The sequence below is a fragment of the Sminthopsis crassicaudata genome, chromosome 4 (assembly GCF_048593235.1).
Source record: "Sminthopsis crassicaudata isolate SCR6 chromosome 4, ASM4859323v1, whole genome shotgun sequence".
Classification (NCBI taxonomy): domain Eukaryota; kingdom Metazoa; phylum Chordata; class Mammalia; order Dasyuromorphia; family Dasyuridae; genus Sminthopsis; species Sminthopsis crassicaudata.
Genome location: NC_133620.1, coordinates 171,049,192 through 171,068,516, shown reverse-complemented (window position 1 = coordinate 171,068,516; position 19,325 = coordinate 171,049,192). Strand labels below are relative to the sequence as shown.

The 19,325-nt window shown below is 31.0% G+C and overlaps 1 protein-coding gene across 13 annotated transcripts in view; it reads right to left on the bottom strand.

Moving 5' to 3' along the window:
* Positions 1–19,325, bottom strand: part of PTPRK (protein tyrosine phosphatase receptor type K) — a 742,018-nt gene that overhangs the window by 275,844 nt on the left and 446,849 nt on the right. For all 13 annotated transcript variants that reach the window (XR_012489194.1, XR_012489195.1, XM_074309869.1 and 10 more), the window contains exon 7: positions 3,330–3,623. Coding sequence is in view for 11 of the 13 variants with exons in the window: in XM_074309869.1 (XP_074165970.1) it covers positions 3,330–3,623 (294 nt within the window). In the remaining 2 variants the exon portion in view is untranslated. The remainder of the gene's footprint in view (positions 1–3,329; positions 3,624–19,325) is intronic.

Sequence of the window (19,325 nt, the reverse complement as noted above, 5' to 3'; positions counted from 1 at the left end):
CAAGTTTGAATGAAGGTTCTGCTTTGATCTTGGATAAATGACAAATTCTTTGATCCTCAGTTTCTCTTTTGCAAAATGAAATGGTAGACTAGTAACCACTCTGGGTCCATTTCATCATTAAATTTATGATTTTATAAGTTCTTGCCTTTTCTACATATCTAATACATATGTCTTCTTAAGTGTATTACCTATAAAGGGGACATTTTTCAACCTTTTATCCATTAACTTCTTTTTTTCTATGATTTCCCTATAATTAATTCCAACCAATGCCAAAGCTTCAATTCTCATTCTAGTCTTGTCCTTTCTCCTATGCTCTAGACTCATATTTCCAATGACTAATAGATTTCCATCAAAATCAAAGCTCCACTTTTTAAAAAATACTCTCAACATTTCCCCCAAAAAATCTGTTCATCCTCATGACTCCTCTCTTTCTCTCATTGGCACTACTATCCTCTCAATCACTCAAACTCAAATTCAGAAATGATGACTTTTCTCCTCAGTTACAAACTTCCAATCACCAAATCCTATGGATAATCTTTCTATATCCTTGTTCATGTTTATCCTTCCAAAATAATTTTCACCACTACCCACCTGAGTTCAGGTCTTTATTTTCACTTGCCTGCATTACTACTGTGCTTTCTTAAGTGGCTTTTAGGCTACTAAATTGTTCCTCTGGAATCTATCCTAACCACCAGTTATAACGTTAATCTTCCTACTGCACTGCCATTGCATATGTCTATAATACTTAAAATTTACAACAGCAGCCCGAGCTTACTAGATAAGATGATAAAAAAAAAAAAGAAAAATATCCTTCAATAAGTATTTATGATATAAACAATTCCATTCCAGCTTAATTCATAATATCCTCTATCCTGAATATAACTTAGACCTTCCCAATACTGTATCTCTGCTTGTGACGGTAAACGTCAACATAGATTGCTTACTCCTTAATATAATTTTAATTATATGCACCTTATTCATCTTTCACATACTTCCATGAAGCATTCCCTATTCCCTATTTTATCCTTCCAGCTGGACAGAAAATCTCCTTCATCTGAACTCAGAACACTTTATACTTCTTTTTACTTATCACATTCCAATTTCACCAGTATTCTACTTCAAGTGTATCTTATTATCCCTATTGGTAAGTAAAGATGGAAAACAAGGGACATATATTAGTTTTGCATTTTCTCTTCCACTTAGCACAAAGAGCCACATAGTTATCACTTATATTGTTTTTTTCTTGAATGCTTAAATACCGAGTTTATAAAATGCCTTTTAGAATTCCTTATCAGTATTCTCAACATAGTACATTGTTTTTATAATACCAAAAATTTTTTATTTTGGAGTAAAGAATGGAGGACACAGAGATGCCTCACAGCTTTAGATGCTATTGATAGCAAAACTTCGACATGAGGAAGGAACATTCATTTGACTCCTTCTAGACATCTTTCTCCCTTCTATTACAAGTACAGTTTGTAACAGTATCCTATAAAGGATATTAACAGTAGCAAAATCCTAAAAAGAAAAGTCTAAAATGCTCAATTCTTCTAATAGCAATTTGTTCCAATACATATGATGTTAAATAACTGCCTGGCAACTGACCCATGGCAAATTATCAGCCATTTAATAAAACTGAATTGTTATCCTTGATTTATTGGTAATTTAACTGATGACTGGTGAACTCCATAAGTTTTACCAAAGAAATAAAAAATAGTATTGTTGAGTAAAAGATAGTCATTGATTACTAGATAACATCAGCTGGCACTAGAATTAAGCTTCTGTAACACACATGCATCACTCTTATTTAACCTAGAATATGAAATCCTAAGTATCTAATGCAGTCTGTGTATTAAAAATATTTTTAAAAAAAACAGTCTTACTCAGACATCATGAAATTTGCAAGATATGATAATAAGAATAGCTATTAAAATATTCAATACAAATAAAATTTGGAGTACTTGTCAAAATGATAAATAAATTTCTTAATTCATCCCTTTTCAAAACTTAAATGATTAAATGACTTAAAAAAAGATTTGCAACTAAATTGTGTAATTAAGCAATATTTTGACCTGATGATGGATGTCATAGGGATTCTGCTTTGACAATCTAGGAATCAGAGTACCTATTTAAAATTTTATAATAAATAGTTTCAAAATAATACTAAACAAATAATTTGCTGAGAAAACTTTTTCCTCTATATCAAATAGATGTCAAGGAATTAAATATCACCCTTCCTTTAACACTGAGTCCTGGGGCAGCTAGGTGATGCAGTGGATAGAGCACCAGCCCTGAATTCAGGAGGACCCGAGTTCAAATGTGGTCTCAGACACTTAACACTTCCTAGCTGTGTGACCCTGGGCAAGTCACTTAACCCCAGCCTCAGGGAAAAAAAACAAAAACAAAAACAAAAACACTGAGTCCTATTATATCAGGCAAAAAAAATTCCATCCCCAATACTTTCATCCCTCTTAAGAATTCCTAAATTTTTCTGTCTTCCCTTCTTTCTTTCTGCATTGTCTCAATGTATTTCTCCACTGTCTATTATCAAAGTTATTTAAGTGTAAAGGTGCTATGGTGATTTTTGGAATTACAACCATGAACGTCAAATAGTCTCATTTGGACTGAAGAATAATACTATCCTGTGCCAATCAGGAATGATTAATAACAGTTTTCTAATGAGCATTATCCACAGAATTTGGGCTCCATTGTAACTCCTTCATTCTATAATAGCAAATGTGGATTTTGCACCAGAGCAAGCTATTTATGACACAAGAGATCTTCCAGAGATATAAAGATTCAGTATTTTGTTGAACATCCACAATGTCTTCTCTCTTGATGGCACATATATAATATGCAGGGGAAGCAAAATTCCACAGAAAAAGACTAGCTAATGATGTGACTTAACAATGCACAATATAGAAAAGGTCATAAAGAGATAGTCATTGCAATAAAAATGGATGTATCATAACAAAACCAAGATGAATTTCTGGTGTATTCTTTTTAGGTCTGAGGAGTTGAATGTAATTCCTGAAATCATGTTATATGAACTAAAGAAGTTCTACCTTATAAAAGATCTCAAAGACAAACAATCTCAAAGGAAAACAATTTTTGAAAAGCTAAAATCACCAAGCTCCTTAAATCTGCTAAATTTCTAAGCTCATACTTTACTTCAGGTAAAAAACATCTGTCAAAAACTTTAAGTTTTCACCTGTTTAGATAATGCTAAAATAAGAATGAGGAATGGAATAAATAAATTAAAACTCATCACATTTGGTAAAATGGCTACTTTACCATTCAAATAACAAACAATAGCTATTCAATCTTACCAGCACATTTAGTTCTGGTGATAAGTGGTGGTCCTGGCAACCCTGTCCCTCCTTCTCCAGGTCTTGTGAGTAAAACACGAATCTCATATTCAGTATCTGGGTCCAAGTGCCATAGTTTATAGGTAGGTGCATTGACAGCATGAGTTTCTGTCCAGGATCCTGATGTCATTCGATATTCCACTTCTTTCAAGATAATGGGCCCATCACCAATAATGGAATTGGCATTTAGTTGAATCAACAAATATGTAGGCCCAACACCAAGCAGCTGTGGAGGAGCTATGGGTCGAGGTGGTTCTAAGAGAAAAGAATATGCAAGGCAATTAGATGAAAATCAAATACACATAAGACAATTTTGAAATATTCAAAAGCTTTTTATAACTCTATATGTCTAAATTATACATGTAAAAGAAAAGCAAAAAAAATAAATAAAATGATAATGATTTATAGAATGATCTTACAATTATAAATGGCATATTTTATTAGATCAAAACCGTTTTTCTTTAGAGATGAACATTCAAAGGTTTTGACCACAAAAAAAAAAAAAAAAAGAAAGAAAAGAAAAGATTCTGAAAAGAATATCTCTGATTAATAACAGTTATAATAGTAAAACTCATCATTTGGAAATGTGAACTCACAGAAATAATGAACTAAAAACCAGTTCTTTTATATAAGTAAAATCTAACAATTTATTGTAAAATTTTAAATGTTGTTCAAATGAGGCTATCAAGAAATAATTAGCATGCTTTGGTGAGATAAGTTTTTATTGAAGTTCTGATCTGTTTCCTTTTTATGTAAGGTCCATTCTTTAAAAAGAATATTATAACTCTCCACTTCTCTATCTCTCCGTGCTACCAAGGCAAAAATGATACAGTATAACTGGATGAGTGTTTTCTGAAATTCTAATCTATATCTTCACTCTTGGAACTGTTCTTGAGCACTCTTAAAAATCCACAATTATGAATTTGTTCAAGTTCATATTTTCAAATGAGAATATTTATTTAAATTTCAAGTTAAATTTAATGGAGAAATAGGAATGTAGTTATACTAACATGGTAGTAGGTACAAGTGCATAAATAAATAGACGTGGAGCGTTATTTACTACATGTTATCTTGTGTAATTTTTTTTATCCTTTAAGAGTCTCTAGTTTAAGAGGTGAGGTGATAGAGACAATGGGAGTAGATATAAAGGACAATCAATATGTTTTTGATACATCTATCTATCTCAAAGTAAGATGGCTAGGGAAAATGAATGTAGAAGAAAAAAAATGCAAATTGCTTCCAAGACTAACTAAACATTACATATATTTCAAGAAGAAATCAGTACTTTACTAATAAAGTGAGTTCTCTCATACATGCAAAGTTTTTCATATCAGATGGTTCATGTATTAACTAATTTAACTAGGAAAAAATTCTAAATTCATAGCACATTAGATCTCCATCAGCTATCAGAAATGCTATAATTACAGCTCAACAACAACCTGAAAATATCACCGATAATCATGATCAATGAATAATGAATTTTTCAATAAAGCCTTATTAAGTAATAAACCTTTATTGACTTAAAACTCTAGTTATCAAGGGCCTTGAGCAAATACTAATATAAGGGATCCATCAAACTTATATTTATTGTCATCTCAAACATAAAAGTCAAACAAATGATATGCAATGAAACTGTAAAGTCACTTTCTTCTTAACCATTTTAAATTGTTACAATATTCATTCCAAGTCAGAAAATTAGACAATCATAATTTTAGCTGGAAGGGACCTAAGCGAAACAGCATTTATTTAGCACTTATATTGAGCCACACGAAGTAAGAGTCTATTTCCTTCACTTGACAAATAAAAACCTAAAGCCAATGAGGTTAATGTCCATAATGTTTTATTATGATAACTACCTCTAAAAATATACTTGTGAAATTTATGTAGATCCTATATTGTAGCCATTCTTTCTAAAGATAGTTGGCTTGCAAAATTCAGCATATGAATTCACATATTAAATGGTTAGTCAAACTTCAAGGGAACACCAAAAAAATCAAAGAAGCAGCTCCAAATCTGAACTATGAGAATTATGAATGTCACTAAGAATCATACACTTTGATTAACCACATTATTAAAATGAGTGAAATTTAGTACTAATGATACTAATATACCACTACATATTTAATTTTTTATGTTGGAGGTAAAGAGAAGTCATAGATTAGCATATATATTTTGTTTTTAGGCCCTGAAGGATAAGGCATCTTATTTATAAAATCTCTATTCATTTCAATAAATTATGCATGCATTTTAATCAGCTAGCAAATGAACAAGTAATTGTTCTGCAGCATTATTAATATTCTTCATAACATAATACACTAGCAAACCCAGAGGTGGGGTGTAGCCAAAATCCCAATAGTACACCCAGTGTCAAGTGAAGCATACAATCCCAACATATCAGACAAAATACTCTGACGGTGCTCAATTAACTTTCAATAAATGATTGAAAGTTATTCTATAACCGTTATATAATTTCTAATAATAATAACCTTAAATTGTATTTGTTTTGAAATTTCAAAGTACTAAGAATGTACCTTAAAGTGAAAAAAAAAATGTAAATATATATATATATATACATATATACATAACTATTTACATTTTAATGGTTTTTCCCACTTCATATTTCATTTCAACTCAGAAAATATAAATGAATAACAGAAGGGGAAAAATCAGAGATAGCAGCCTCAAATCCAAAAAGAAGTTGTAGACAAAACCAGAAATATATTTTATGGTATCTATAATAACTAAAGTCTCCTAACCCTCTCAGAAGCTAATGATCTATCCAACAAACTTGTCTTTCCTTCTTTATCTGCCACCAAACCATATCATTGTATATATGTATGTCAATATATATATACATATGAAAGTTGTCAATTGAACCCCAAGAACAAAGCATTCCCAAAATAATCCTTGCACTATAGGAGAAACAATACATACTATGAATTCAGAGGGTAGTTAGGTAGTCCAGTGATAGAAAACGGGGCTTTACTCCTAATGACCGTGTCCCTTAATGATACTGCAAAACAATAGTCCTGGGCAAGTCAATGAATCTCAGTTCTTCTTCAGTTTCCTCTAATATTTGGTGATAAAAATTAGTTAATAATATTTCACAAGGTTGTGAGGATTAAATAAACTAATATTTAAAAAGTGCCACAGATGGTAGGCATTTAAGTATTTTTCTATCCTTCTTTCATCCTAGATCCTATATACAAATTCATTTACTTCTATTCCCAGTTTCTAAGAATTGAATTCCTTAAGATTCAATTCAATTAAACTTATTAAGCACCTACTACATTCAAAGCAATATGCTAGGATTTGCAAAAATATAAATATAAGTAAGAAGAAGCCCTTATGAAACTTATATGAAGTCTGGAGTTAGGAAGGGTTCTATAAGGGTTCTAAGAGAACCTCTATAAGAGTTTCTGTAAGAAAGTAAGCATAATAGGAAATATCATCTAATACACCTAGAAGACAAGAAGGAGTTTTCAAGGTTTGAGGAAGACAATTATTTATCAAAGTATTTAGAATGGCTCGTTGGAAGGAGTTTGCATTGGAATTTAAAATATGTGGAAGATAGCAATATACATAAAGTTGCAAAGATAGGAAGGTCCCAAGTTAGGAGAGTTATGAATACTAAGTTGAATTTAAATATTGTTTTCCAGCTACTAGGATGTTATTGAAAGGTCCTGAGAAAAGGAATGATATATAAATAAAGAAAATTGATGTGACAATGTGAAGTGTGAACAGAACAGGTCAAAGGTGGAAGAGAGACAATTTTGAAATTGCTATTATACAGTCAGGTAGTAATGAAGAACTGTATTACAGTAGGAGAAGTAGAATCTGAAAGAATAAAACAGATATTAGGATACTGTCAAAGTATAATTAACAGGACTTGGGAACTGAGAATGATTATTGAAAGGATGCTGATAATAAGTCATTAAATAAATTTGGAAAAGAATATATTATGTTGATTATTTTTATAATTAGTTTTTATTTGATCAAATAACATAATGAACAAAAAGGTAAACTGAAAATGCAGTTTTAGAATTAAAATGAGTGAAATTTAGTATTAATGATACTAATATACCACCACATATTTAATTTTTTATGTTGGAGGTAAAGAGTAGTCATAGATTAGCATATATATTTTGTTTTTAGGCCCTGAGGACAAGGTATCTTATTTATAAAATATTTTATTATCATCCTTGATGACCATTACAGTTTAGGTTACCAATTCATAAATGTAGTAAAAAAGAAATTTAAATAGGGAAAATAATAAAAATATTATTCAAACGAGCTATAGATTTTATCCTATACAAATTTTATGTGGGGCCATTTTTCATAATTATACAATTCTAATATATACAAGGCTTTGATTTGGTATTTTAAACTTAGTTTATTACAAAGGTCTGCTAATAAGATTTAAGGTGGAATTTAATGATAAAGTTAATGTCAACTCATTAAAAAGCATTCAGATTCTTCTTTTTTTTTTTTTGGGGGGGGGGGGCCTCATTATTGTGATTTCCTGCTTTTCCCATCAATGTTGTAGTCATTCTTATGTTGTTCTACCAGGGTCTCAGTTCATTCTGAATCAATTCATTGAAATTTTCTAAGAGCTTACTTCATTCTTAATATTTTTATTTCTTACTAGGCATGGACCCACATTTAACACCACATACTAAGATTAGATCAAAATGGGTCCAAGATTTAGGCATAAAGAACGAAATCATAAATAAATTGGAGGAACATGGGATGGTTTACCTCTCAGACTTGTGGAGGAGGAAGGAGTTTGTGTCCAAGGGAGAACTAGAGACCATTATTGATCACAAAATAGAACATTTTGATTACACCAAATTAAAAAGTTTCTGCACAAACAAAACTAATGCAAACAAGATTAGAAGGGAAGTAACAAATTGGGAAAAAATTTTTACAGTTAAAGGTTCTGATAAAGGCCTCATCTCCAAAATATACAGAGAATTGACTTTAATTGATAAGAAATCAAGCCATTCTCCAATTGATAAATGGTCAAAGGATATGAACAGACAATTTTCAGATGATGAAATTAAAACTATTTCCACTCATATGAAAGAGTGTTCCAAATCACTATTGATCAGAGAAATGCAAATTAAGACAACTCTGAGGTATCATTACACACCTGTCAGATTGGCTAAGATGACAGGAACAAAAAAACGATGAATGTTGGAGGGGCTGTGGGAAAACTGGGACACTGATGCATTGTTGGTGGAGTTGTGAAAGAATCCAACCATTCTGGAGAACAATCTGGAATTATGCCCAAAAAGTTATCAAAATGTGCATACCCTTTGACCCAGCCATACTACTACTGGGCTTATACCCCAAGGAACTACTAGAGAAGGGAAAGGGTCCTGTATGTGCCAAAATGTTTGTGGCAGCCCTTTTCATAGTGGCTAGAAGCTGGAAGATGAATGGATGTCCATCAATTGGAGAATGGTTGGGTAAACTATGGTATATGAATGTTATGGAATATTATTGTTCTATAAGAAATGACCAACAGGAGAAATACAGAGAGGCTTGGAGAGACTTACATCAACTGATGCTGAGTGAAACGAGCAGAACCAGAAGATCATTATACACTTCAACAATGATACTGTACGAGGATGTATGCTGATGGAAGTGGATTTCTTCAACATAGAAAAGAGCTAATCCAATTCCAATTGATTAATGATGGACAGAACCAGCTACATCCAGAAAAGGAACACTGGGAAATGAATGTAAACTGTTATTTTTACCTTCTGAATCCAATTCTTCCTGTGCAACAAAAAATTCGGTTCTACACACATATATTGTATCTAAATTATACTGTAATATATTTAACATATATAAGACTGCTTGCCATCTGGGGGAGGGGGTTGGGGGAGGAAGGGAAAAAATCTGAATAGAAGTAAGTGCAAGGGATAATGTTGTAAAAAATTACCCATGCATATGTACTGTCAAAAAATGTTATAATTATAAAATAAAATAAAAAAAATATTTTTATTTCTTATTGTACAAAATAGTACAGCACATTCATGTAAGTACCTTACTGTATTCAGACATTCACAAATTGAAAGGAGTTTTACTTTTGCTACAAAAAAAAATACTGCTATAAATACATGTTTTCATTGTATAGATGACCTGATTTCTATCTTTGATCATTTTGGAGATATACCTGGCAATGTGATTTTGGAATAAAAGGTTATAGTCATTTTAGTAATTTTCCAAATGGTCTAATAACTAATTGGTCTAATTATTAATTGATTAAAAAAAAAAGGTCTTGAGAAAATAAATATATTGTCCCTTAGAGCAGAACAAAATGTGTATTATTTCTTGTCCTTTTACAGAAATAAATGATTATGAAAGGCCATCATCTCACTTCTTACTCCTATCCCATCCTCACAAATAAATAAATTAAATAAATAAATAAATAGGTAGGTAGGTAGGTAGGTAGGTAGGTAGATAGATAGATAGATAGATAGATAGATAGATAGATAGATAGATAGATAGATAGATAGATAGATAAAAAATACATTCTCCTATTTAGGTTAGATCTAGTTTGTCAATGTTGTTCTTCAAACATGGCTCTTAGAATTAAACATTGTATCTCAGATATGAGTGGATAAATACAAAATACCATGAAAATAACATCTCCTTTGAGAGGTCATGACAATTATATTAACACAACTTTGAATGTTAGCTTAGGCAAACAACACACTTTTGCCTCACTGTATTCTTATACTGAACAAATATCCCTTGGTATGGGCCTATGATATCTCCCTATGAACTATTTTTCAGCAGATCTCACTAAAATTATTTCATATTGATGATTTTTTTTTCATTTTAAGCCTGAATATTGCAGTCATATTTTGGAAAAGTTTGTTTTGACCTAATAATACTATTATTTTAAAAAGCCTTTATAGTCATTTTTTTCACACCTGTAAGTTATTCTCTAATGAATTAACAAAGTGCAATTCTGTTAATTCATGGGATATAGAAATACTTATAATAAATGGAAAACAACAACAACAACAACACTGATATTCTAAAGGATACACTGAAACGCAGAAAACTAGAGAGTGTATGTATATATTTGCTGAGGTAATTGAGATTAAGTGACTTGCCCAGCCCAGGGTCACTTAGTTAGGAAGTGTTAAGTGTCTGAGATCAGATTTGAACTCAGATCCACCCAGCTTCAGGGCTGGTGCATCACTTAACTGCCCCTAGAGGATATTAGTAATAATGAAGACAAGAATTACATATGAATCTCAAATAATATAATTATTGCATAATTGAATACTTTACATGATGTATGTGTACATATATATATATATGTGTGTTTGTGTGTGTGTGTGAGATATACATATATACATGTATAAATACTTGATTCTTTGGACTTAATACATCTATGCAAAATATAAATTAAAATTTCATTGTTATTTATATGATTTATATTAAGTGAATATGGAGGCAAAGATGATCACTGGAGATTCATAGACCCAGATATTTTAAACAATGTGTATAGAACACATTTCCAGGCAAAATTAAAGGATTCAAAATTTAAAGATTTCATTCTTTGGTCCTGAGAAATATATCACTGATTTTGAGTAACATCATAAAATGTCAAGGGATCAACTCTCAAGCATGAGGCAAATATTCCACCTTGTAATTATGAGCATTGGGTATTGTTCTTTCAAGAAGTTTTCTTAGACATGATGGTTAAAGATTACAGCATAATATTAACTATGCTATTCCTTGGCACTTATATTTAACTTCAATAGCAAAACACTAGAGGAATCCATTAATCAGAGAAACAAGAAAAATCTGAAGATAGAAGAAATTATTACATGTTGTTATCAATTATACTTAAGATGTATATAACACTGTGGATATGAATTCTCTACAGAAAAGTATTAGTGAGTGTCAGAAAAGCTGTGACTTAAATTTGACAAATCTGGGAACATGAAATACAGATTCAAATCTATATCATGGATTTGATGAAATGAAATGATGACAAATGAAATGAAAACAAAAAATATATACATATATAGCTATATTTGACAACAATCTCTATCTCTGTGAGTTCAAACTTGATTTTGTTATATTTCCACTGAAGTATAGAGTTCCTTCTTCACTGTTCTATATTTTCTTTCCACTTAGCCAAAATCAAATTATTTACCTTTCCATTTGTCAAAAAATTTAGAACTGTTAGTAGAAATATAACTTCACTTCAGTGGTTATCTCTATAAAGATATAATTATGGCCATAATAACAATGGACATTATATTTGGTCTGTAACCAAGGAGCAGTTTAAACTGTTTTTGCAACACCAGAACTCCAAAGAGAAGATACTATTTAGAATAGATTGATGAAATATTTGGCCTTTAAGAAATTGTGACTGAAATTGTCTTCAAAAATAAGATATATCCTCCTGCATTCTGAACCTTGTAATTAATGGCTCCTTCTGACATTGATACATAGCATCTACAAAATGTTACTATTTAATTAAAGAAGTTAGTTGACTGAAACAAAAGAATACTTTCTGAGCAATTGCTTAGTGACCAAGTTGCATCAAATGATTTATCCATCTCATATTAAAAGACACATCTGCAAACATAGCAATAACTCATTCTGGTCTTTTATTACAGAGTACATTTCTGATCAATGGGCATGCATATTTGTACATATATATTCAGCATTCTTGTCTATAAAAAGTATATCTGTGTTATATTTTAAATTTTCATTTATTTTAGTGATGTCCATCTCTTTGTGACTTTTACCAAGTTTTCTTGATAAAGATATGATTGTGGTTTGCCATCTCTCTCCTGCATATTTTGCAGTCAACTGAGGCAAACAAGTTTAAGAGACTTGCCCATAGTCACATAATTAGGAAGGTATCTGAGTATAGATCTGAATTCAAGGAGATGCCTTCTTGACTCTAGGCATAATAGTGTACCATCTAGTTGCCCTGCATTTTAAATATATCTAGCAATATATTGAAATGGTCAAGAATATGAGTGAAAAAATACTATTCCAAAAGGGTAAAAGGTACTAAGCACAGAATATTAAAAAGATATATCTTTGATCTTAACTCAATTTTATTTTATGGTACATAAAGCTAGTGACATTAAATATGCCACTGTTTATTATAGACAGTGATTTTATCTTTCAAGTAGAATACTTTCTATATCTGTATAAAGGATAAAATGATATGAAGCAAATTATGTGAAACTTTGAGTGTTTCATCTTTGTGACACAGACTTTACCAGTCAAAGTGATGAAACAGGAAAAAACTTATTTCAGTAAAGATATTGGCAAATTCTGCATTTAGAACTTCATGTCCTATGCGTTATCACATCAGTTTATTAACATTAATTTGGAATCTCCCCGCAATGGCCTCATCACCTTTTGTTTAAAAAAAAAAAAAAAAAAGAGGCACCATAACAGGTCCTTTTTGTCAGCAATGACAAAGCTTAGTCCAAAATTTGGATAATATTTGAAAAGAAAATTCTCTGAGATCAAAGTAGTTGGATTGCACTTTAGTTCATATGTATTGAATGCAGAATACTTATGCACACTATCACAGGAAGCAATTAAACATAAGATGTTCCCCCTTTGATCAAAAAATAGATAGTCTTATCACCAGGCTTCTATAATGAACTGATTCAGGAAACAACAAATAATGCATGACTTTATATAAGACTTCAATGATATCACAATGCACAAAGCAGAGAGACCAGGATAATTAATGAATTATGTATCTTTATGAATGAAACAGGAGCTAATGGAAAGAAACAATTTGAAACATGGAAATCCTCATATGAACTCTCTAAAAGGTTGCAATATATATACACATGTAACAAAATGACATCTACTTGACTGATTTATAATTAATCATAAAAGAAGCGAGAAAAAAATGGATACAAGGAGTATACATCTATTATTTGTGTGGGCTCCCTCCTCCCATTTTCCTAGGAGTCTGATATTGATCAGTTATCTTTAATGGATAATAAAATAAGGCTGCAGAAAAGGTACTAAAATATTATTTAACAATATCTGTCATGATACTTTCTTTGATTGAAACATGTTAATTTGTGCCTTTTCCACTAAATCAGCTAGTTATACAATTATATATAAAAGTAGATAATAAGTTCTGCTTTAGCATGTATTTCAAAAATGTGAATTTGTTCCAGTGAAATATATTAGGGAACATTCTGAGCCTAACTTGAATTTTAAGTTTGCTTCTTATAATTTCTTCTGTGAGACAGTAATAGAACTCAGAAAACTGCTTCACATCACAATAACTCACATTTTACAATCCTTCTAATACCCACTTCCACCCACTTCAAGCAAACTTCAGGTCTTTATCAAGGTAAAATGCCATATTTATTGTATAACTTCTGATTATAGTTGGAAATATAAGAGCAGAAGGGCTGGTCTCCAGCTTGATTTACCACCTTCCATCATGACCCTGAGTTGTAGCTGTCCAAGCCACCTAAGATACAGACTCATACATGCTGCTATTAATTGTTGCAATATTTTTATATTTTTAATATGTATAAAAATGTGAGGAAAAATTTTTTTAAATGTGCTCCCATTTTTTATTGGATGCTTATCTTTTTTTTTTTTTTTTAATGTGGTACTGATAGCATTTTGAGAATTATTTGAGTTCCGAGCCTCAACTTCACATTATATTTTGTAGTTTTATTAAAAGATTTTCTGGATAGATCCTTTTTGTGATTACATATATCAAATGATAGCAGAATTTCCAGTACTTCATCTTCAAAACAAAATAAGTAATTTATGGTAATATTCCTGATAATCTAAATGAAACTAAAGTAGATAAAAAAAAGATTAGATAGAAAAGTAAATCCAATAAGAGTAGTTATTGTTTTACAAATCAGTCTAAAAATGCCAGAAATTAAAAAAAAAAAAAAAAAAAAAAAAAACACATGACTAAGAATAGCAATAGCAACAAGAATTAACATTGGCACTTTCAAAAATATCTGCAATTATGTCATTCTATCTTCATAACTCTGGGAGGTAAATACTGCTTTTATTACACTTTTATAAACTTGCAAAAAAAAAAAAAAAAAAGATAGAGGTTAAGTGACATATTTCCAGGGTCACAAAGCTAGTTAATATCAGAGAAGCAAGATTTGAATTTTGGTGTTTCTGACTTCAGGTTCAGCACTCTATTCACAGTACTACTTTCTTCTTTTAGTTTTTATATTAAGAATTCTTAGACTATGGCAAAAAAAAAAAAAAAAAAATGCTAGCAAATGTTTTATATCCAAATGGAATATAAATTTGAACTTCAAATTTTAACCAAACAAATCACTGCCAAAGTTATCTTTTAATTCCTATTTTTGTCAACAGGTCACAACTTCACAGCACTTATATAAAAATTAGGTTTGTCAAAAGAAAAATGGACATACATGTACAACCCAAAAAGTTTGCAATCTATATAAAGGTTTGCATTTTTATAACTGTTGTTTATCCTTTGCTCTTGTTTGTTTGTTTGCTTTAAGTAAAACAGTTGGGGTTAAGTGACTTTCCCAGGTTCACAAATTTAATAAATATTAAGTATTTGAGGCTGTATTTGAACTTATATTCTATTCAGTATACCTTCTAGTTGTCCTTGTCTTTTGTTCTTGAAAAGGACAATGACATCAGAAAGGTGAGTCCATAACCTGCAAGTGAATTTGGATTTAAATGAGGGTGGGCTGTGCAAAATTACCAACCTCACTTTCTCCTCCAGAGCTATATGAGTCCAGAGGTAAGATATAGATTAAGATGACTGGAGATGGCCCTGAACAATTACACTGCTGCTGTTGGCACTTACAGGAGGGCAGAGTCCTTGATTTCCATTCCAGGCCAAAGGAGAGACCTCAGGGAAGACCTAAAGCCAGAGGTACCATCCTCCATAACCGGGACTAAAGATGATTATACCAACAATTTATTTATTTATTTATTTAGAGAGAGAGAGAGAGAGAGAGAGAGAGAGAGAGAGAGAGAGAGAGAGAGAGAGAGAGTATAAAGGAGAATATTTGAATAGAAAAGACCAGGGTTCACCTTTAGACTATTAAAGAAAAAAAAAACCCTCTCTCTACCCCAAAAAGTAACATCAAATGGTCACCTGCACAAAAATAATTCAAAGAACTCAAAAAAGCCTTTAAAAACCAAATGAGAGAAATTGAGAAAAAAATTTAAAATAATTAAGAACAATCCAAGAAAAACAAGATTATGGAAAGAAAAGTCAGCCAACTGGAAAAGGAGATCCAGAATATTAAGGAAGAAAACAATTTGAAAAATTAGAATAGGGCTAGCAGAAACAAACAAAGTTATGAGTCTAAGATATAATAAAACAAAATATATAAAATGAAACAAGGAAGAAAATGTTAAACATCCCTTAAGAAAACCCACAGATCTGGAGAACAGATCAAGAAACAAATAAAGAAAATTGTCCTGAAGTTTTAGAACAGAAAGGAAAGGTAGCAATAGGGGAAAAAACAAACAAACAAACAAAAACCACTGATCATACCTGAAAGAGATCCTAGAAGGAAAATCTACAGGAATATCATAAGCAAATTCCAAAAATCAAAGATCAAAAGGTAATCAAAGAGGTAATATTATGAGCAACAAGAAAAATACAGTTCAAATATGGTTGGAGCCACACTTAGAATCACCTAGAAGACCATAGATCTTAAAATACTATATGTTGAAGAACAAAGTTAACTGGCATTGAGGCCAAAAATTCTATCCCTAGCAAAGTATAATTCTGAATAGCAACAACAACAAAGGCATTTAGTGAACTGCCAGACAGAGGATTTTGTGGCAAAAAGACCTGAAATTACTAGAAAATGTGATATAGAAGATCCAAGATAAATATAAGATAATCATCAAAGACTAATCACAAGGTACTCAAAAACAACAACTAGTTTGTTTTACATATATTTATATTGTATTTACAAATAATCAGATAGTTTGAAAGATTGAGGTAGAAATAAGTATTGTGTGATTCTAAACAGCAAAATCATGGAAGAGACAGAAAAGTTAGATAGGGAGGAAGGCTGGTAGTTTTGAAACCCTACTCCCATCAAGAATTGTTAAAGAGAAAACAATGCAAACACATCTAGAAGGAGAAAAAGTCCTAAATTCAGAAATAAATAAAAAAATTAAGGGGATGGGGAAGAGGAAAGAGAATAAGGAAAATATTTTTAGAGAGAAACCTAGAGAAACCTATGTATGTCAGATCTGGGTTGAAGAGCAAACAACATACATTTACCAGGAAATAAAAATCTCCAAAATTTATAAAGAAATAAGCAAGTAAAAGAATAGGAAGAGAGGGTATATAGAAGAGCGTGTAGATTAATGAGAGTGGGATAAAAAAGAACTATATACATATATATATACATATATATATATATAGATGTTCATACATATATACATATTATAAAGACTCTAAAAGTCTACCAAATTGAGATAGAAACAGGAAGATAAGGGAAATGGGGGCAGAGGACAAGGGAGAGATGTTTGGAGAGAGGGATAAGTTGAATAGTAGGAGGGCAAAGTAGGATTAAAACAAGAGTCAGGAGGTATAGGAAATAAAAGATATACACAAACATAAAATAAAGATCAGGAGTAGAAGATATTAAAAAGTAGTGGTAGTAATCATGATTTCAGACCAAGTTAAAGTTAAATTAGATTTAATGAAAAGAAAAAATGGGAAAACTACATTATATGTCAACCAGATTAATCAATATTGTTTTAGACTATTTAAAATAACCAGAGAGTACAAGGTTGGAATAATTCTGTGGTGTAGGAAATGATGAGCTCACAGATTTAGAAAACTATGGAAAAACCTGGACTTATAAAGGAAGAGGTTATCTACCTTTAGAAAAATAGAGAATAAACAATTTTAGTATAGTCTTACATAAAAACATATGAATGCTTATATGTATATGTGTGAATGATTATAGATATTTCTCTGTGCGTGTGTGTGTGTGTGTGTGTGTGTGTGTGTGTATGTGTGTGTGTATCTGTGCTTAATTGTAACCTTCTTGGGGAAGGAGGGAGAGGAAGATAGAAAAAATAAAGTAAAAACTGCATAGCAGTGAACAAAAGAAAATAGGCAAGGAAGCAAAAGATGGACACATCTTTTCTGAACACAATGTGAAATATTTACTATATAGGCTTTCTTGACATGGAAAATTTTTGTTTCATATTTTGAATCCTTTCTCATATGTGCACATGGCATTTTTTTTCCTTTTTCCTCTTTTGTATTTATATTTAAAATAAAAAAGTAAATAAAATTTAAAGAAGGTATTTCACAGTAGTATATCAAAGATGTGCCTATTACAAATAAGGTAAATTTTCAATTTACTTTGGATTACCTATAGGCAGCCCAAAAGATTATATAATTTTTATATTTCCCAACCAAGTTCAGCAATAATAATAGCAAATGTCCAGGATCCAAAAAGCAACCCCCTCTTTTAAATTATTGTAGCTACACTATGCCAAACACACACACACACACACACACACACACACACACACACACACACACACACACACACACACACCCAAAATCCTCTGCTAAATAGGGAGAACAGGAATCTACTGATCTTATTATTCACAGTGCTAATTACTTCCTTTTGTTATCAACAGTTAAAAGAGTTAACTCTCTTTACTCTTGAAACTTCCTTCTAAATTTCAAGTAAAATACTTCTGAAACTTTTATGAATTATTTTTGTGTATACCTTGTTAGGCCAATATATTACAATTTGAAACTCTGTATTATGCATCTTAAAGATAATTTTTAAAAAGCTTATTTCCAACATGGAAAACATCTCAAAATGCTAACAAAAATAACTCAGACATATTTTCATTAGCCTGTCCATTCTATAGACTTAATTTGGTACAATAATCTTGAAACACTTGTTCCAAACTGACAAAGCTATATGTGAGCTTATATAGTTGTCTGCAATTATAAAACAAATATCTTCAATTACTAAAGGAAAAGAGTTAATAATTCCAATAAGTACCTATCACAATTTGTTATGAGACTAATAGGTCTGGAAAACTTTGTCAGAAATTATCATGGGAGATCTCAATTTGGATGAATTATTTCAAAATGCATATCTGCTATGAAAAAATAAGTGCAAGATTCACAAAAATAGCACACAGAGGAACCATGGAACAGTTCAAACTCCTTAGAGAGGCATCTAAAACTCTCTACAGTGTGTTTAACAAAAGAAATTGGTTTTGCTATTGTTAATTGACTTAGTTTAGCATTGGGACCACTGGAAATGACATTAAGAAAGCATGTTGTCCTTCCAGGTTACTAAGCAACCCTAATTCTCAATTCCTTTGAGTCTCATAGTATCATAGATTTGTAGATAGAAGGGGGGTTATTGACCATCTGTTTAAACCCCTAATTTTGTCACATAAGAAAAAGTCAAAGAGGTACTATTTTGTCCAATACCACACATCTAAGTACAGAGATAGGATATTAACTCAGACATTATGACAGCAAAATCAGTGTGCTTGCTCCATCTTCCCCAAATCCTAGGCTGCAGCAGTTGTCTTTTGCTTTGTCCCAAATACATCCTTATTAAATATAACTTTGTTAACTAAAAACAACTCACCTATTTTCTTTAATATATATATATATATATATATATATATATATATATATATATATATATATATATATATATATATATATATATATAAAACATTCTATTCCCATGTCACTTCTGGATTTAGTGAAACCTAGTTCTCCAAACAAAAGGATTTAAGGAGAACCTTCCCATCTCAGATTTTTAAGTTTTCTTTCATATTCTCCTGCTACATACTATATATATTGGACTGATTACCTACCATTTTTCTATGAAAATCCACTATTCCAGCATGGGAACCTTTGTCTTCTCCATTCTTTTCCTA